At 51.3% G+C, this 20,542-nt stretch overlaps 1 protein-coding gene across 2 annotated transcripts in view; it reads left to right on the top strand.

The window, feature by feature from the left end:
• Positions 1-6,872: 6,872 nt before the first annotated feature.
• Positions 6,873-20,542, top strand: part of REXO1 (RNA exonuclease 1 homolog) — a 42,911-nt gene continuing 29,241 nt past the window's right edge. For both annotated transcript variants that reach the window (XM_050910406.1, XM_050910405.1), the window contains exon 1: positions 6,873-7,097. In XM_050910406.1, the coding sequence (XP_050766363.1) occupies positions 6,902-7,097 (196 nt within the window). In that variant the 5' untranslated portion in view covers positions 6,873-6,901. The remainder of the gene's footprint in view (positions 7,098-20,542) is intronic.

Genomic DNA, 20,542 nt, shown 5'->3' on the forward strand with positions numbered 1-20,542 from the left:
GCTCTCGGAGGGGCTCAGGGGCCTTGTGGGGGGCCTCGCCGCAGCCCCACGCTCGGAGCACTCAAATGCACCTATTGTTTGGGGCTGGGAACCATGGGGGGGCTGAGGTGGGGGGCACGGGACCCCCTGCTCCCCACACATCCTTCACCTCCCCCGGGACCAAGGCAGGGTGCTCCAGTGGACGAGCGGGGACCCTTCCTCGGTGCTGGAGCTAGAAGAGGATTTGGATGTTAGGGCTCTGGGTGGTCTCCCCCCTTTTCCAGGAGGGTTTTGGGATCCAGGAGCCGGGATGTCTGGCTTCTCCCTGAGCAGCCCCCCAGCCCTCCCCTCCTTTCCCGGCTCACCGCATGCAGCTGCCAGGTGATTTTAGAGCCTTTAGCTCACACGTGTGCTGGAAGCCAAAGCCACTGCGGTTGCCCAGCCCGGCTCCCCTCCGGCCCCGGCCCCGATTAGCGGGGTTGGAGCAGCCCACAGCACCCTAATCCCGACGTAGAGACGCTTTGTTTGCACCAAGGGTATTTTTATCCTCTTACTGCTGCCTGTTTCCTGTTGAGCTGCGGATGCTTTAGAGCAGCTCTGCATCGCTGGCGGGACGTCTGGTGGTTGGGTTCAGGGGGATGTCAGGGTGGCTTAAGTTTGTATTTACTGTGTCTCAGTTTAAAAAAAAAACAAGGCAAAAGGACAGAAAAGTTCAGCCTGATCCCCAAAATTTAGACCTAGCTCGGGTATATGGGATCCTAGTGAGCCGAACGTTGCTGGCTGCCGCCTCCATGACGGGGAGCTGTGGCTGTGATCTGTCGTTGTTAGGGATCGGGGCTTCTTGGGTCTGGATCCTTCACTGCTCCTGGCCCGAGAGGGCTCAGGCTCCATCCACACCCAGGCACGAGCAGCTGGAGCGAGGAGGGAAGGAGAAGCACTAATCCCTACGTGAGCTGCAGGGTCCCCAAAAGGCATGAGCCAGACCTGCCCTGAGTGTCCTGGGCGCAGCGTCCCCCACCAGTGGGGCCAAACTGGGCCATGAACCACCACTTCTGTCCCCACTGCTGGTGCCATGTTTTGGGAGCACCAGGAGGGGACGGAGAAGGAATGGGGCTGGGTTGGGGCTGGACCTGGACGGGGTTTGGCGCCTGGAGAGGGACTCTGCCGAAACTGCGGTCTCAGCAGGGTATGGAGGAGGGGACAGGCAGAGTGTCCTCAGAGTGTCCCCAAAGTCCCTCCCGCAGCCACAGCAGAGAGGGGACAGGGTAGGGGTCCCCCTGTGTCGTTTTGAAGTCCCCAGCCAGAATAGCCAGGGCACAGGCAGCGCCTGCTCCCATCGCTGCAGTCGCAGGCACATGGCTGGGCTGGGGGGCGTCTGCGTGTGCCTGCGTGTGCCTGCGTGTGCCTGCGTGTGCCTGCGTGTAATGGCTGTGAAAGGGGACGACGTACTGGACGTCTCCGGGATCCCGCAGGGGAAAGGACGGGATACCCGCTGCGATGAGCCCTCGGCAGAGGCGCGATGCCAGCCGGTGCGGACGAGGCCGCAGACGAGGCTGGGCATGGGGGACGTCGGGCTTACCGGGTGACCGACCAAGAAGGGTTTAAGTCTCTTTTGGGGTATAAATGAGGCTTTTGATGGCCGGGGCCTGCGTGCCACAGTCATGAGACCCCGTTCACAGGCCGAGCTCAGTCATGGGATCCCGGAAACTGAATTAAAGCGTCTTAAGGAGCTTTTTTCCGAGCTCTGCTCTGGTTTTTCACGTGCTTGTCATATGAACAAAGACGGTATAAAAGGGCAGAGGGGAAGGATCCCATCTGTGGTCAGGCTGGGAAGAGGGGAGGGCGCCGGAGGAGGGATGCCAGGGTGAGGGGCTCTGCACGGCGCTGGCTAAGATGGAGGGAAGGGGACAGGAAAGGACAAAGAGAGAAGAGGATGCGCTGGCAGCAGCCCCTGCCTCTGCCCTGCCAGGTGAGTGAGGCAGTGACCTGGGGCCGGCGGGGGACAGCTGGGGACAGGGACGGCGGCAGCTCTGGGGGAGCAGAGCCCGTCTGTCCCCGCTCCTCGAGCAGCACAGACACTGTGAGGATCCTGGCGTTCCCGCGGCTGCACCCAGACACCGGCCGGCACTTCCCTGGTGAGAGACAGCGAGTGTGGCATCGCGTCACGGGGAGGAGGGAGCGCGGGGTGCAGGGGGGCACCCACCACCCTGTGCTGCCGGCTGGGGGGGGGACAGGGGAGGAGGGTGCCCAGTGGTCCCCGAGGTCCCCCTGTGCTGGGTTGGGTCCCAGGAAGGGTGCCTGGGCCTGGCCTCTGCGGGTGGGCAACCGCGGGATGGACCCACCCAGCTCTGCACTGTGCACGTATGTGTGCACACACCCACACATGTGTACATGCACACACACGTGTGCACACACAGATGCGTGTGCCTGCAGACACACACACACGCATTCACACTTGCACACAGACATCCGAGCACACAGCGACCTGCATATGCACACGCACACACCTGCGCAGGCTTGCACACGCGTTCACATCCACGCGTGTGCACACATGCAGATGTGCACGCATGTGCACACACCCCGGCACAGACGTGCACACACACACACCACACACACGTGGATGTGCACACACACCCGTGCATCTCCACGCTGCCCTTCTGGAGCCGCACTCCTCACCCCCTTGGGTCTGCACACGCAAACCCACACATTCACCTACAACCCCCCTGCAAAAGCCAGCACTGCCTGAGCGTGTGGCCCCGCTCGCACCCTGCACGCCCGCCACGTCCCAAACTGTCCCCAGGGGGGAAAAGCAGCGCTGGGGCCCGTGGGTCGCACCAGGGAGATCCGTGGGCTGGTTTTCACCTCCTGCAGATGTGGGGAAGGCTGGCGATTCCCCAGCTCCCTGGGGCTCCTGCCCCCTTCCCTCCCCTCCTGCCTCACATCTCTCCTCCGTCCGCAGGAGCGCTCGGCGGGAGGAGTGCGGGGCCGCGGCCCCCTGCCCCCTGTGAGCTTCCCTTTGTCATCCTATGCCTGAGCGATGCCTGGAGGCTGGGACGGTGAAGGGAGGCCCACGGGCTGCCACAGCCCTGCGGCGACGACGCCTGGACAGCACATGTGGGACCACGCACCCGGGACCGGGGCCCGAGTACTGGGGGGGCTGGGAGCACCCTTGGGGGGCTGGAGCATCCCCTTGGGGGGCCAGGAGCACCCTGGGGGGCTGGGAGCACTCTTCGGGAGCTGGAGCATCCTCCCCGGGCTGGCCGATACCCAGTGGGTTGGGGCTGGGCAGCGTGGGATGCAGCGGCCAGGCCATTGCCCCAGGATGGGGATGGGGTTCTGGGGTGTCACGGAGCACCCCTGGCCATGGGGGCCTGGGGGGCGAGCAAGGTGCTGCAGCGGGGCTGGGGAGGAGTCTCCCATGGGAGATGTGGACCATGACGGGATACATGTGGGGCGCTACCAGGACGGGGGTACCAGGAGTACCGGGATGGGTATCACCCCACGTACCGAATAGCCCATCCCTGTGAAGAGACGACCCTGCGTGAGGACACTTTAGCAGCTCTGGGGAAGCCCCTGTTCTCCCACCGCACCGTTCCTTTCTCCAACTTCGCAAACTCCTGGCTCGTGCCTCGTGCCAGGGCCGTGCTGGGGCCATGCCAGGACAACGGGAAAGTTCCCACACGGATGCAGAGAAAATCTGTAACCCCCACTGCGGGGAGCGGAAACCTGCCCCGGGAGGTGCTTTTTTATGGTGATGCAAAATAACAAGCAGGGATCGGAGGTCTGCAAGGTGGGAGGCTCCTGCCACATGAGCATCTCCGGCTGGTTTCCTTTTTTTTGGCTCTTTTCCCCCCAAAAACTGGACCCAATTCACCCGGCCATGGGTTTATCGTGGGGTGGGAATCGGCTGTGGGGAGGCAGGGACCCACACCCCACAGGAGCTGCTTCGCCTGCGGCTGGGCCTGGGCTGGTGGGTGGGGATAAGGTTTTGGGGACACCCCTGAACCCCAGCCACCCCAGGGCTGGATCCGGCAGGTTTAGAGCCACGTTTCTGGCTCACATCCTCCGTTCAGTCCCTGCTGTGTCGGGGACACCCAGCACAGCGTGAAATCTCCCCCGGCACAGGGAGCAGGTCCTCGCTGTCACCCAGCAGCAGTAACGGGCTGCGGTGGGGATGGGTTCAGCCCAGATGCGGTGGCATCCCTCTGCCTGGCTCTCCCCAGGGAGGAGAGGGGCAAAAATACGGAGGGACATGCGCCAGCGCACGTCCCTCCACGCTGCCCCTTGTCCCACGTGTTGCGACAACCCTGCCACGTGCCCGAAACCTGTCCCGAGGTTGTTCCCTTCCTTACTTTAAATTGGGGTGTTTAGCTGTTGGATGTGAGCTGTGCCGGGAGGCAGAGCAAGCAGCAGCCAGGCATCCCGGGGACAAGCGGCTGAGGAAATCCCCTCGTTTCTCTGCAGAGGGGTCGGGAGCTTTTGCGGGGCGGAGATGAGGTCGGTCTTGCGGATCCATTAGTTGATCTGAGAGGCTGCGGTGGGGGGTTTAGGTCCTTGGCAGGGTTGGAGGGACTCGTTTGGCGTGCCAAGCTGAGGGGGTGGGGTGGCTCAGATCCCCCAAGATGGGTGAATTTGGGGGTCCCCGTTCTCAGAGGGGCTGCCTCTGTGTGCGCAGGGTCCCTCGGGACCTTTTCCAGTGCTGCTAACTAGGAGCTGAGTGGGCATCCCAGTTAACCAAGCTGCCCCTTCCCACGTGGGGAAGCGAAAGCGTAGCCAAGATCAGCCTGAATCAATTTCAGGCAGTTTTTCCATGTGGGGTCCTCCAGGTCTGGACAGAAATGAATGGTTTATTTTATATTATTTTATTTTATTTTGCCAGCTTGTGAGTTGAGTAAGCATGAGGCGAGAATTATAAGGAAGGGAAATAATGTTATTCAGCATGTGTCTGTGCATGGTCTTTCTACAGAGTCCTCCCTATTACAGCTGAAGTTATATAAAATAGATTTATCTATATCATAAAAATAAAAGTGCTTTCTTTTTGGGGGGGGAAAGAATAGCTTGCTTTTCTAGCACTCGTGGGATGCAGGGAGCTGGCTGGCAGGAGCGTGGGTGGGGATGCTCAGCACGAGCCCTCCCTGGGTACCTTGTAAAGCACCTTGTGTCGGTGGCATGTTTCTGCCGGAGGGAAGGCTGTTGAGCTTCTGGTGTCTCCTGCTTTTTCAAAGCTTTTTATCGATTATTCAGGTTTCCCGGGGCCAGCGGCTGCTCAGCCCCAAACCTCGGCAGTGGTGGGGCATCGGTCACCTGCTCGCTCCCCCCTGCACATTGGCCAGGCACGGTGGTGGGCTCCTCTCCCGACGTCCTCAGCTCCTGGACTCGCTCTGCTGGGACGCCGTCGGGGAGCAATGGGTAGGGAGGAGGCCTTGTTGCAGTGCCGTATTTGAAAATAAAGTGGGGGTTTTTTTAAGACTACTATGAAACATGAATTTTGTGATCTTTCCCTTGGCCTTCCTTGGGGCCAAGGGTGACTCCTCCTTGTGCACTTTTCTCTACATCATCTAGCTGGCTCCCTGCACTACCCCAGTGCTTTCTACCCTCTCTCCCATCTCTCCTTTCACAAGCGATGAGGGTTTCCTGGATCATCCCTTCTCTCTGGGCTGGGGCTTCTGGCTCCACTGAATGGGATTTCTCCTCGAAGGGCTTGGTCACTTGCTGTCGTCCCAAAACAGCCTCATCTGCTGAAGGTGGAGACTCCCTCCTCTGAACACTCAAGGTAGGGGCAGTGCCGGGTGATTCCCAGGAGCTGCGGATGTCCCTCACCTGCTTGAACCCCTTCAGGGCCAACTCCGAGTCCCTGCTCTGGCGCCAACTCGGCACAGACAAATTGCGCTTACCACGTGCCTCAGTTTCCCCACTGGTAAATACGGGTGTGACAATTGCCTGGGGAAAGGAGGGAGGACCAAGTCTTCATGGTGGGGGACAGCACAGAGTGAGTTCGCTCCTCTGCGTGGCCTCAGGCGAGTCATTTCTGCCTCGGGTCCCTCTACCAAAACTTGGCTGATGTTCTGCTGCTTTCCAGAAGGCCAAGGCCGTGCTGGGGGCAGTGGGCCGCAGCACAAGGAGCCCAGGGCCGTCCCTCTGGCCGCAGCAGGAGGGATCTGGCGGTGTTCGGGTGGAGCAGAGGTGGCCCAGCCCGGTGTGAGGCAGCAGGACGGGGCGGCCGCCGCGCCAGGGCCTGCACCCTCCTTCCCCAGTGTCTTCCCCTCGCTCTGCAGCCGTTTTGGGGGGAGTGGGTCCAGCGGCATGCCCAAAACCAGCTGAACTGGGAGATATTCTCGGTGGCATCTACAAACTGGTCATACGCCAGTCGCGGCTCCAGGAGGGCGAGGGGCGACTGAACTCCAGCCCCGGGGGTTTGTTCCCCTGCGGCCGCGGGGGCCCGGGACCGCCCTAGGCCCCTTCCTGAGGGAGACACCCGCGGCCGGGCTCCTCCCGCGGGCACGCCGGTGCCCTCAGGCCTGCAGCCACCGGGCAGAAGCCAGGCAGGTCCTAGCACCCCGAGGGAGGCGGCTGAGGGGAGCAGAGGAGCAGGGTGGCGGCCAGCGGTCCGAGCTCGCCCCACAGCACGGGCACCTCCTCCCCGGCCGCCATTTTCTTCACACTCCCGCCCTTTCCCCTCCCCTCGCCCTCTCCATTAGCCCCGCCCTCGGCCCCGCCCCGCGCTCCGCTCAGGCGCGCCGCGGGCAGCCCTGTGCGGGCAGCGGCGTCGCAGGGGCCTCGCCGCCGGGCCTGGCGGTTCCAAGATGGCGGCGGGGCCGGCGCCGGTGGTGTGAGGCGGGAGCGCGTCGCCGCCGCCCGCGCCTCCTCTCCCCTTCCCGGCGCCCCGCGCCCCGGCCCCGCTCCCCGCCCCGCAGCCGGCGGGATGCTGAGATCCACCGGCTACTTCCGCGGCATCGACTGCCCTTTCCTCAGCGCCGGGGGGCCGGGGCTGGGCGGAGGCCCACCCTGCCGCCGGCCCTACTGCCACTTCCGGCACCCCCCGGTGGCAGCGGCGGCGGCGGCGCGGTGCGGAGCCTCCGGCGGCCCCGGCGCGGGGGTCGCGCTCGGCCACGGCGCAGGTACGGCCCCGGCCCGGCCCGCCGGGTCGCGGTACCTCCTTCCCCCTCCCCCGTCTCTCTCCTTCCCCGGGCTGTGGCTGTTCCCGGCCCTGCGCCGCCCTCGCCCCCCCCCCCCGGTCCTGCCGTCTCCCGCCCCGGCACTGCCCCCCAGCAACAGCGTGTCCTCCCCCTGGCAAGGACAGGCCCGTGCCCTTGCTCCTTCTCATGCCTGCCCACCCTTCAGGGCCTGAATCTGCCTCCAAGTCCTCTAAATCCCACTTGCTCCCAGGGCTCAGGTATTCCCCCCCTCAAGCCCCTCTCGAGTGGGATGTCCCCACGGGGGTCTGTCAGCATCATCCAGGCACGGCAGGTGGGTCCCCCTCGCCCCTGAGCTCTTGTGTCTGCTTGTGCGCAGCCCTGCCTGTGCTCTGGGCCCTTGGTTGTCACCTCCTGATGCCTCTGAAGGAGGGTCTGAAGGGCCTTTTCTGCCCCACCAGATGAGAGAGAGATGGGTGTCTCCTCCTCCTCGACATCGAACAGATCCCACAATTGCCATCTGACACAGGGGTGGTGAGGAGCAGCTTTCCAAAATGTCCGATTGCCTGAGGACAGCCTATCTCTCGTCACCAGGATGGAGGCTGCAGAAGGGCAGCTCTGTTCTGATCCCTTTCTTTGTCCCTCCAGGCACCCTGGCTCACGTGGCAATGAGGTGTCAGGGCAGTCTTTCAAACCTCTGCTAAGAGTTGCTGTGCCGTCACAACCCTTCAGGACGTGCATGGGATTTGGGAGCCGGAGGTGACGTGTTCTCTAGTCCAGTACTGCTAGGCAGGTCCTGCTGGTGGGGTGTCATGGGGGGGTGCGGTGAGCCGGCCCCCTCCCCATGAGGGGCTTGAGTAAGGCATGGAGTGCTGCCAGGTTTCTCAAATGAAGCTTGGCTACAAAAAAAGCTAGCGAGCTATTGTTCTCCTCCGTTCTTCCAGCAACTCTTGTCATTTTACTTACACACATTATTTGGTGATCCGCTTATTTTATTTGGAGAGAAAAGCCTTCATTCTTCTCCCTAGAAGAATGCTGCTTGCTTTCTTTTTGTTAAAGCTTTGTTATTTCAGTTAGGTATACTTGCTAGTACGTATGGTCTCTAACATCCTGAAGCAGAAGTTGTCAAAATAAAGCACAACTTGTGTTTTTTCTGTGCTTGCTTAACTTTTGGGTTATTCACAAGTTTGGACGATTAGTTCTTTGTGTCTCCTGGTTACCAGGTCAACTTACCATGACTGTGATTTAGTTTAAAATAAAGGAAGCATACGCAGGGCTGTAACAGGCAGACAGATACTATATTAGAAAGACAAAAAGTTTTGCCTCTTTCAGTGTTCTTTTGAATTTGAAAAGCTCCCTAGAACCCTTTAGGATGGTTCTCTAGATTCTTGATATTATAATTATCTTTCAGTGTACTATTCCTGTTTGTCTTTAAATATCTGTAGAGTGTCAGTTTTGGAACTAGATTTGCTCTTTTTGGTCTGCCACCTGAAACAGATGCTGCTGTACTAAATAAAAGCTGCTGCTGGTTTTGATTTTCGAAATGGGGAAGCGAAGGTTGGTCTTTAGTAAAACCTCCTGGTGCACCTGGGAAGTGTGCAGCTTCTAATACTGGCTGAAAAGTGTTAATGTAAGAGCTGAGTGTGAACGACAAGAAAGAAATTATCCCAATGTCTTGTTAGGCCTGGCTTGGATGTGTTAGTGACCTTGGAGAAAAAGCTTGTTTTTTGGGGAGTGAGAGTGGTTTACTTACTGTATTACGGCTTTTAGAGAAGCTCTGGCTTTTGAAAAACAAAAGCTGTAAGCATGGGTCTGGTTTTCCTAGGTGAAGTGTCTGCCACTTGTGAAAGAAGCAGGATTGCGAGGCTTAACTTCCAGCCCGCTGCCTCCCACTCCTCCCAGCTGGCTCAGCGTGTGCTCCTGCCCTCTTTCCCAAACTCTTGCCATTTAATGCATGGCATGGCTGTCATAACCAGGGGTCTGTAAATTCTCTGTGAGCTTAGTGTTGGACTTCAGACATTTTTTCTATGTTGATTTCGATTGAGAAATGGAAAATCGAGTGATGAACCTGCTGCAAAATACTATCTTTTAGAAAGGACTTCAGCAGGATTGCGTAAAGTGCCTGGTTTCTATAGGAGCAGAAGATGCTTTTGCCGTTATTTTGTAAGCAGTGCTATGGCTTAGCTTCATCTGAAGGGTTCAGGTTGAAGTGCTCCAGTCTTTTCCTCTGTCTGTCTGAATCTCATCTAGCCTGGAAGGATGTATTTAAGATTTACACTAGAGGGTGTAGTAGTTTAGCTAGCAACCGGGCAACCATCTTCTTGAAAGCAGGTTCTTGATCCAACATAAGTTGCTCCCTGTCGGTGAAACTGCCTGTCTTGTTTTAAAGTAGCCTTGTAACAATGCACTTGGGCATATTTGACCTATTTAATCACGTCACTCGATAAATAAACTTTAAAAGCGTAACTTTTTTGCCAAAGCAGGTGGGTGTCTACACCAAGAGCTACAGTGCAGATCTGTGTTTTCTGGGATAGTGCCTAGAAAAAAGGATAACATCTAAAGAACCAGCCTGCTAAGCATATTGATTCGAGGCTGATGTTGACTTTGATGTTTGAGGATCACCATAGGACTGGCAGTAACCCCAAAACTCTTAGTAGATCTTCCGTAGCCTTGAAAGTAGTCTTTGAAAATGGAGGGGTGGAGCTGGTCTTGCCAGGTCCTGGTGGGAGGAGGCTGTGAGCACGTGCTAGATAGAGCAGAGAGGAGGTGAAAAGAGGAATTAGTGGGACGTAGTACTGTTCCCCTTTTCTTTGCCCCCCGCACCGTTCCAGACTTCCTGAGGAGCGTAGTGTTCAGATGTTCGTAATAGATGATCCTTATTTTTCATGCAGTGCTCTTATGGTCCCAGCCACTGGGAGACAGTGGGGAAGAGGCCTCCGTGCCTGTTAGGAGATCAGCAGCAGCAGGAAGACTGAGTTTTCCCCCGTCTGCTGCTCTTTGCATATGGCAGACATTCCCTTTTCTTCCCCTCTGAAAGCAGCTCAGTAAATACAAACTTGTCGGGTGAGGAGGGAACCGGCATGATGCGTCTGGTCTGTAGGGCATGTTTGAACTGGGTTCTGAAACATATGATACTTCACGTGGGAAATCTATTCCAGTGTCTTTACTGCAAGTATCTGCCTGTGTGGTAAAAGAGTATGGCTGCGTGGAGGCTTGTGGAAATTCAGGGCTGGCTGAAGGCCGAGGAAGGTGCTGGGGTGGTAGCATGCACCGATGTGGTACTTCCATGGCAGTGGTGGTGGGCTGAGAAATGGGATGTGAGTCTGTGCAGGACTGGGAACCTGGAGACTACAAATTCTAATCCTGATTTGGCTGAAGTGCTTTTTCCATCTACAAAATGACTAAAACCCACCTGCTTCAGAGCAGGTTGAAAAGATTATTGAATGTGTGTGAAGTGCTTTGAAAGCGTGCTGTGTAAGTAGGAGGGAGGAACTGCCTTCAGTCCTAAAAGCGTCTCTTCAAGAGCTGTAGAGGAGAAAAATAGGTCTCTTTAAAGTCTAGGTCCTGAGTATGCTGAAAGACATAAAAGCATAATACATCTCTTCATAAATATCTTAAGAAAATGAGCTCTTTGGTTTGCTGGGTTTGGTAGTAGCTGCCAGGAGATGCTTAGGAGGTGGATGGTTTTTGAACCCAGAGCAGAAAGCTGTGTCCAGGTTTGGAGGTCTGAGTTCCTCTTTGTCTGCTCTGATCCTTGTGTTAGCATGAGATGGGAAGAGCAAGGCTTTCGGCACCCTGCCTTGAAATACTTTATTCTAGAGTGGTGCATACTGACAATTGCTCAGCAGTTTTTTGGTATGGTTCAAAGCTTGTAGAGCCGTTTTCTTGCTGTGTGGATTTTCTATTTGGATGGGCAAGGCTTTGCAGATTAGATCTAGATTGCATCTTTGAAAGGTGACTGGATGGGTTTGTGTGGTACCACCCAGCAACGGAGTTTTTCACCTCTGTGTGATTTACATTACCCAGCCCACAAGTAAGCTGCTTTAACACTGTTTGGCTCCTGTTGGCCCAGGTCAGGTGTGGAGAAATCCTTGGGCTTATCTCCCCAGCTTTAACTCTGTTGATCCTGTGACTTGATGCAGCAAGGCACTTCACCTCTCCCTTCTTCAAAGTCTTCAGCCAAAAAGCAACCACTTGGGATGACTGTGACTTGTATATAAAACACTGGGCAAAATGATACTTGGTAAAACCTAAAAAGGCTCTTTAAATGTTAAAACCTGACTTTAATCGTCCTCAGCCCACACATCACCATAGGATCAAGGCTGTTGTCTTCTTCACCGGCCAGGTTCCTCATACGGCACATTGCTGAGGGGCTGCGTGTTAAACTCAGCCGTGTTTGGTTGGCAGGGAGCAGCCTCTCTGTGCTGTCTGGGATTGCCTTTGTATTACTTACATTGCAGTGCAGGTTCACACCATGTGTAGAAAGGATGAAGAAAAAGTCTTTACGGACGTGTTTTCCTTCCTGTAGTTGATGTTGTGCGAGATCAGCTTCTTGTAGGAAAGAGCTTTTATTACTGTATTTGCTACAGGGAAATTGAATGAGCAGAAATGGAAACTTATGAGCTGCCTTCAGTATTTCTTCACCGAGAGAGGAAATCGGGTGGTTCAGTGTTGGGTGCTCTAGTCCATGAACTGCACGTGGGGGGCATTGCTAAGACTGGGGTTTTTTTCCTCACATTTGTGTTTGGGACAGTAATTACCAAAATGTTGCCGTTGGATGTTTTTTTAACTGAGTTTTGAAATGAAGAATAGAAAACCCACTTGACGGTAAGGTCAGGACGTGTCTTTTCACGTAAATCAATGTCATGGCTTTCCAGTGGTTAGGGATTTCTTGTCATTTAACTAAATTGTCAGTTATGGCAGGTTTCCTGTGGGTGGGCAGGTGCAGCTGCTTTATGTGGTGGGATTTCAGTGTGGGCTGACAGAGCACTTCCGATTTTTGGTCTTTCTGCAAGTGGGAGTGTGGTTGTGGGGAGACTTGGCCCTGAGCTTGCAAGTGGCTCTTCCTCGCTCCAGTTACAGACATGTGAAAAGCAGGAGGTGGGAGCAAATCTCCTGTGTCAAGCTGGAAGGATTTTGAAGGCTAAAGGTGCAGCGACCTGCCTGGGTGTTGAAGGCACTAGAGTTTTGCCAGTGTTTGTGAGCTGCCCGGGCTCCTCTCTGCCCACCACAGGAGCCCTTTGTCTGCTCTTACAAGATTTTTCTCCCCAGTGTGGAATATCTTACCTGACATTTAAACACTTCCTCTCATTTTTTTTTTTTTCCCCTCTAGTCAAGCACCGCGGTGCTGCGTTAGCATTGGAGAAGCAGAAAGCACAATTCACTAGTCCAGGGTTTCCCAAACCACTTTGCCCGGGCTGCCCTGTGCTGGGTGAGGTGGGTCGGAGGCGCCGGGGTGGCGTGTCGGCTCACATAATACCGGAGAGGCAGCAGCGCTGGGCTGCAGGCAGGCACGCACCGACAGGCAGGGCCAGGTCGTCTCCCTGCCCTGCAGCCTCCTTCCCCGCTGGGACTGAGCGTGGGCTGTGGGGCTGGAGAAGTGGGGTGGCGTTGGGCTCTGGCTGGGGAGCGTGCTGCTGGGGGGGCCTGGCGGGATGAGGGGATCGCTTAGCACGACCCTGGGGATGGCCGTTTGGGAAACGGCTGTGCTTGCCAACTTGTGTTGCTCAAATCAAGTCAAGCAACGTGTACAGTTGGGGAGTGGGGAAGGTAAGATGGAAAAAAAATCACCCAAGATGATAGTAGTAGCGCTAGGAAAGAAGAAAACAGTCAAAAAGCCCCTGCAGATGCTTGGGTAAAACCCAATCTGACTTGGGAGTAAATGAGGGTGAAGGCGGGACTTCGGGTTGGTAAGTCCTGCCCTAATTATCTCTGCAGCCCAGAAAGTGCTGTGTCAGCACATGGTCAGCGGTATTGTGCCATAAGCCTTTGCCGGAGTGTCTTAGCAGTACCAAGCAGGTATTAAAAGCCTCAAGTACAGCATGAACAAATATCTGCAATATTTATTAACCGCGGGGAGCTCAGGTAATTCTTTGAAGTTTTTGACTTACTGTGGAGTGAACTTGTGTTTTTGTGTGGGTTGCAGTATGTGAAGAAGCAGCTGCGAGAGAAGTGCCTTCTCCAGAGAGGCTTTCACATGTTAGCCATTCATTTAACGTGAGACTTTGGTCCTCAGGGTTTCATCTGCCTCTGAAATATATGGACTATGCAAAAAAACTCAGCTCCGCTTTGGAGGGTTTAGTTGCACAAGGATTTTCATTTCCCTGTGAGATCTAGTCTTTTTATTAAAGAGAGGATCTGTGCTGAGAATCGGGGAGTGTGTTGAGTTAGCTGGTTAAAAGAGTCTGCGGAGCTGCAGGTGTCTGAGTTGTAAAGGAGCTGCAAAGTATTAATTCCAGCTTTTGAGTTAACTAAAGCCGGACAGGTTTTAAAACCAGTTTAAGTTTTGGTTTTAGCCCTTCATAAGTCACAGCTGAAGTTTTTAAGTGTAATACAGCTTGAAAGGTGCTTTTCTTTAGTTTTTAACTTTGTTTTTCAAAGTGTACAGTTGTGACTGTATTGAAATACTGTTGGTTCCCCCCCCCCCCCCCTCAAATGGGGATTCTTCACCTGAAATAGTTAAAGAACTAAGACAGGTGTTGAGAAGATAACTTATCTTGAGCAAGCCAGAGAAAGGCTGGAAGATTAAGGGACTGGTGGGTGAGGAGTAGTGTTACTGCTTGTGACCATGCTCGTCAAAGTAAGTTTTCAAGGCGGAGTTGAATAGAGAGAAAAGAAGACACAAGAATACTTGAAGTATTTCTTTTTTTCCTTCTGCATCTTTGGAAAGAAGACTTGCTCTACTAATTAAGTTTTGGAGTAGATCCTTAGTTTTACCTAGCACTTATACAGGAGATGTGGAAATGTTTTCTGGTCTGTCTTTTTCTCGGAAACAGAAAAAATAAGTCTCCCTTTTTTTTTTTTTCCCCAAACAGAATTTCAACTTTTCTTGTATATTGAGGAATAACATTAAAGCTAAAATGAGAGAGGGAATGGAAGGATCTCCAAAGAATCCAAACATTGACTATCCAGATTAATGTATCGTCGATTTTAAAACGGTGAGATGCCTTTTAGCCTGTGTGATGACAGGCTGTGGGGTCAGGGTAGCAGCCTGGGGAGCAATGGTGATATTTTGGGTGCCAACCTTTGCTTTCTGCCCCCGTCCTGGCAAATACACCGGTTATGTTTCTCAGGTTCTTTCCTAGGTTATGGGAGAAACGTACCAATGGTGTGATTTCCTCTTAGGAAAACATTACATAGATCTTGACGCGCCTCTGATGCTCTTTGCCTCCCGCTGTTGTTTTAGCACCAGAGCGGGTGGGACTGTAAATCACTGTGGCGATAGAGGAATGTAAATGATGGCTTTTGCACGGGCCAGACTGTCTTGTTCTGGCTTTTGCATCCTCGGATTTAACTCGTGTTGCTGTGTGAAGCGGTGGTGGTCCCAGCTGTCTTCCAGGACTGTCTGTGAGGCTATCAAGAGGGTGAAGCTACCATATTTAGTAGACTTGAGGACCTTTTAGAAAATGCACAAAGTTGCATTTTCTTGAATAAAATTAGGAGGTGTGTACTGCTTCCCTGGATGTTGCTGTCTGAGCTGCTTTGAGGGGTGTGCCCTGACGTCCTCTGGTCAAAGTGAGTTTCCTACCTGAGTGAGTCGTTTCCTGATAACGCTCCCTGCTCGGGAGTGACACGGCCCACGTTGGAGCTGCTCCCTGGCTGGATTGAATCCACTCGGGCAGGTCCATGTCTCCCCTCCGGCCACCGCGTGTCAGCAGTCTTGGGCGGCTGAGCTGAGAAAATGGCTTACAGCTTGTACGAGGATGATGTCTGGCTGCTCTTGTCCCTCGGTGTGATCCACCCCTCCCTATGCTGGTTGTGAGACCCTCCGGTGAACCCCCTGGTCAACCAGTTCAGCCCACTAAGACAGTCCTTCGGTGGCACCGAGCCCTTACGTTGGCTGACAACATCTGGTGAAACCATACCCTGACCTTAAGCAGGCTTTGTCACAGCAGGTTTAAAAATACTGCAGTGTGATGGATGACTATTCAAACTTTTTTCAGCCTTGCTAATATAAGACTTTCTTTTCTCATATTTGCTTCCTTTTTTCCACTAAAGAAATGACTGTGTTGGTTCATGATGTACTTTGACGCTGTGGCATCAAATACCTCTCATGGAGTAACAAGTGCAAGGAGTGGGGTGTATAGGGAGAGGCCAGCTTGGACTAGACTGGCTGCAATACCTCTCAAACCTTGCTTCCCTGATGTTCTTAGACCAGCACAAGGTTATCTATGCTTTTAAAACTTAATTTTAATAATTAAATTTACTATTTAAAAAGAGAAAGAAGGAGCAAAAAAAATCATTAGGACTAGGGTTATATTTAAAGTTGAAGAAACATTTCTCTTAGCTCCTCTTACCTGCCCTCCTAACCCATTTACTCTGGATAATTATTTGAAATGTACTATTTTAAATCATAGTGTTAATTATTTCCAAGTGGTTGGATATTCTTGTTAAATTAATTGTTGGAAATTTGCTTTGGGTACTTGCAAATGAGGTCTGTGCCAAAACCTGCCATTTCTTTTGCGCTGTTGTCCTGGTTTCAGCTGAGATAGAGTTAATTTTCTTCCTAGTAGCTGGTAGAGTGCTGTGTTTTGGATTTAGTGTGAGAATAATGTTGATAACACACTGATGTTTTAGTTGTTGCTAAGTAGCACTTATCTTAAGTCAAGGATTTTTCAATTTCCCATGCTCTGCCAGCAAGCAGGTGTGCAAGAAGCTGGGAGGGAGCATGGCCAGGGCAGCTGACCCGAACTAGCCAAAGGGGTATTCCATACCATAGAATGTCATGCCCAGTATATAAATGGGGGGGAGTTGGCTGGGAGGTGCGGATCGCTGCTGGGACATCGGTCAGCGGGTGGTGAGCAATTGCATTGTGCATCACTGGGGTTTTTTTTTCTTTTTTTTTATTTTCCCTCTTCTTTTTTTTTTGTTATATTCCTTTTCATTACTATTATTATTATATTTCATTATTATTATTGTTAGTATCATATTTTACTTTAGTTGTTAAACTGTTCTTATCTCAACCCAAGAGTTTTACCTTCTTTCCTGATTCTCTTCCCCATCCCACTGGGAGCAGGGGGGAGTGAGGGAGCGGCTGCGTGGTGCTTGGCTGCTGGCTGGGGTTAAACCATGACAGCTCTTTAATTCTGAAGAGTAGCAAAACTCAGCCTGCTGGTAAAGCCTTTTTGAAACATTGTGTTCTTGAGAAACTGCTGTCTCTTCTGTGAAGCATTAAATGAAAAGCTTAAAATAATTTTCCAGTGGTGATAATTTTTCTGTAATCGCAAAGGTTGTCCATTTGCTAAGTACTGGCACTGTAAACACAGGCAAGCTGTTAAGCTAACAAAGCTGTTCTGATGACGTTAAAATAAAAATGCCTTTTTTTTTTTTTTCTTCCTCCAAAGAGGTCTCCCAACAGCTTTTACCTTCCTCATCTCCTGATGAATGCACCTTTTGTTGCCAGCTCCAGGTGACCCAGGAAAATGGGTGGCTTCAGCAGCGGCAGGTCTTGAAAATGTTTGCTGTCTTTTGGCCTGTGCTGGTCCTTCTGCAGTTTGGCCAGCAAACCCTTCCGTTTTGAGATCCTAATTGGCGTAAATTTGAAAGTTTCTAATTTTTGCCTCCCTTTTGTTTAGCAGCAGCAGCTGCTGCTTAGCAACTCTGTTATATCTGGAAGGAAGGTAGTTGTCATCCATGTCCCACATGCATGCAAGAGCCTGAGTCCTCTTCCAAAACCTGCAGGTTTACAATGATCAGTACCTGTCACATGTTCGGGCTTTTCTGTATTTAAAGCATCTGAAGTATGTGTTCTGGTAGGGTGCTTGAAAAAAAGACATCTTTTTCTCCAGAGTGATTCACTGTAAAATAAGTTTTAACATCAAACAGATGACCTTGTACTCCCATTATTCATTTAATGTCAGCCTTTGTTTACTGCCTTCGCCTGTTGCACAAACTAGAAGGACCAGTGTACAGCAAGGAGTTGTTAGCTTATAGAAGCTCTATAATAAAACAGCTCCACCTCAGAACTGAGGCCTCATTTCGCAGAACCAACATGACTGTAACCAGGAAAAAAACAATCAGCCTTGGTTTTTGGAAGAATCTTGTTGTACACTTCAGTACACTCTCTGCTGAAATGGCTGATTTAAGTGCAGTTCATTTTGGTATATTCTAAAGTAGTTCTAGGATAAATAAATTGTTCGCTGAGGTCCTATGTAAATTATTAATAACTTGTTTTGTATAGTGTTGATGTTAACTTCACCTTTTTGTATCTCAGAAGGACTATTTCATATGTCTGAGGTACATTAATTTATTAAAATAGTTTGTATTTTAAAGAGTGTCAGGATAGCAGTTTAGTTCACAATCCTATAAGGAGTTGTCATCTCAAGTCTCATTATCTCGTGATTCTCAAAGGACAGTTAGACTCTCAATTTTACAACCATCCAAAAAGAGTTATTTCACTACATGGTGCCTCTCACTTACTCATTTTGCTTCAGCAGAAATACTGCAGACATCTTGTCTATCAGAATAGCAAAACCAGTGTAGTTCATCTTGTAGTAATCTTTCTTTACGCCATGGGTATTCATATTAGTGTTTGAAATGGAGAGGAATAAATGCAAAAGCTGAAGAAGACTCCTTTGAATCTTGTATCCAGGTCGTAAGAAGGGATGTGTGGGTATAGCTGGGTGCCTGCCTGTGTGGCACTGGGCTCAGTCCCCGAGAGATCCTTTCCTCTCCTAGGTTCCTAGGAGTATAATTAGGCATCTGAAAAGGTGGCCTGATTTCAGATAGCATATTTAATTTCTCTGACTTCGGGGACTTGTGTGTATATGGCTCTCCATATATATATGTGTGTGTATATATATAAATAAAAAAAATCCCCTTCTACTTGTCTTTCTGCTACATTATCTGCAAATGCATCATGGCCAAAGGTGACAGTCCTGATTAGTATCGTGGAGTCCACTTACACAAGTGTCTTTCATGGAAAAGGTAGCCTTTGATCAGCGGTGCTTGGGTAATCCATCAGGCCTCCTACACACCTACAAAAGAGCTCTTTCATGACGATATCTCAAAGCCTGCTGGCATTCTCAGAGATGATAATGTATTTTTACATCTGGTCATTCCATTGAAAGAAAATGTGCAAATTAGTTTTATACTGTAGATGAACAGCAGAGAATCAGACACCAGGTCCGTGCTTAGGTTGTCTTCTACTTTCTCTGCAACCTGATATATTTAAAATAGTTTGCTCTTCTGTGTGGACAAGGTGTCTTCTGTGTAGTTTGGGGTGGGTTTTTTGGTGTGGTAGTGGGTTTTTTTTATTTTGGTAAGTCTTTAGATCCAGACTCTGTGTTCTTGCCTCTGTTTGTTTATAGGCCACCTAATACTTATCTCTGCACAAATTACCAGGCTTTCAGCTGTTCCCTTAACAATGCTTGTGCTAAATTTTAGGTCTCCGTCTTGAGTTAGAGGGTAGTAGCTGATTCCTCCAGACTTCACTGCACTGGTCTTCTCTGCCACTATGGAGTTGACGTTTTGCAAAGTGGTGAGAAATGAGGTGGATCAGCTGTTAGGCTAATGTTTACACCTAATTGTTTTGATAATCTGTTTACATATACTAGCCTTGATGATGATGCTGTTTGCATCTAGGTTTGTTCCTGTTTTTTTTCCTTGTTACCTGCATTTCTTCGTGGTTTCTTTTTCTAAGTAGGCTCTGGATATCAGTCTGTCAGGTGTACGCCATCCGCTGAGATGCTCTGGTTTGCCACTTTCTCCCTCCCTCTCTCCCCCAGGGTGCAAGCTGTGCTGGGCATTGTAATGGGGAAGAGCAGACACTAGTTTCGGAAATGCTCTTTGTGTCTTGGTTGTAAAGCACTTTGCAATAGGTGGAGGGGGAGCTAGTTATAGAAATATATCACCTTGTTCCTTTTTCCCCACATTTCTAGTCCTGAGCACAGCTCAGGCTATCATTTGGAAGATGGTGACATCATACTGCGATTGCCCAGAGTCCCTGCTCAATTAGGAGCTAATTGGTGTGGAAAAAAACTTTGCAAACCCAAGGGGGTAAAAAGTATTTTGTGAAACCACTGCCTTTATTTTAACCCAGTCTCTATTATTCTGCTTCCTTGGAGGCTAGTTCTGCCAACTGCTAGACAGGTTCTTTTCTTATTACCAAAGGGAGCTCTGCATTCATGGATCCTCTCCAAAAAAAAAACCAAACCCAAAACAAAATTTCCAAGAAAAAACTCAGTCTTGTGAGAATGGTAGAAATGGCTCCTGTAAACACTGTTCATTTCTGGCTGTTACAAGAAATTCTCTCATCCCTCTTAGACCTGAGAGGGTTTTTTTTCCCTATCTTTTATCTCTCTGCTTATTGTTTTGTTCTTCTACATATTCATTTTGGAAAGCTGGTTTTACTACTACCCTTCTAGCAAAGAACAAAAAGTTCCTGTGGAATAGCAACGTCCAGAGACACTGTGATAAAACAAGGATTGAAAACTGTTCAAAGTCAAAAAGCAGCCATTAACTCACCTGTAGCTTCTGTTAGCTTACTAAATGCAGTCATCTCTATTGCTGGGTTCCTCCGTTACTAGTCTCGTTTTTCGAGGTGAGGTTATTTTCCTGCCTGTTCTTTGGCAAGCAGGGTGCCTGTCACTCTGCACGCGTGCCTGAATGATGTCCTTTTCACCATGAGTTGGAAAGGTAGGTGGGAGATTTTGGGATACCATGGCAGCAAGTAGAGAGCGTTTATGCTTGTGACAACTGCTCCCATGTCCTTTTCAAGATGAATGTTACAAGATGAGCTTTAACAACGGACTCCAGTTGTAAGTTGTCCCTTGGACAAGTTGCTTTGGCATTTCCATATAGTTCCATAGGGTGGACCATCATGCACCAGAAGGTCTCCTGTAGAGCTGTGGTCGGAAGAGCCGTGCAGCATGGTCAAAGTGTATCCCCTGTTCATAGTCCTAGAAATGCCTGTGTAAGAGAGGCCACCGAAGGGACTTGTCTGAAAAGACAAATGTCAGAAGAGAGTAATGCTCTGCGTGTTTAAAGTTCCTGTCTTGGTGGTTGTTCTGTGTGGTTGAGTTGTGTTGCCTTTGTACCTGTAGTTTTTTCTTACTAGCAGCACTCAGTTTGTCAGTCCAAGTAAGACTGGTTTTCCTGCAGCTGCCATGAGAAATACTGAGCTTTGAGGAATATTGGAGGCTTTCAGTGGGCTTTCGGCATTGGCATTGATAAGTGAGAACCTAATCCACAGTTTTCGTACTGGAATCCTC

This window comes from Gymnogyps californianus, chromosome 24 (assembly GCF_018139145.2).
Source record: "Gymnogyps californianus isolate 813 chromosome 24, ASM1813914v2, whole genome shotgun sequence".
Classification (NCBI taxonomy): domain Eukaryota; kingdom Metazoa; phylum Chordata; class Aves; order Accipitriformes; family Cathartidae; genus Gymnogyps; species Gymnogyps californianus.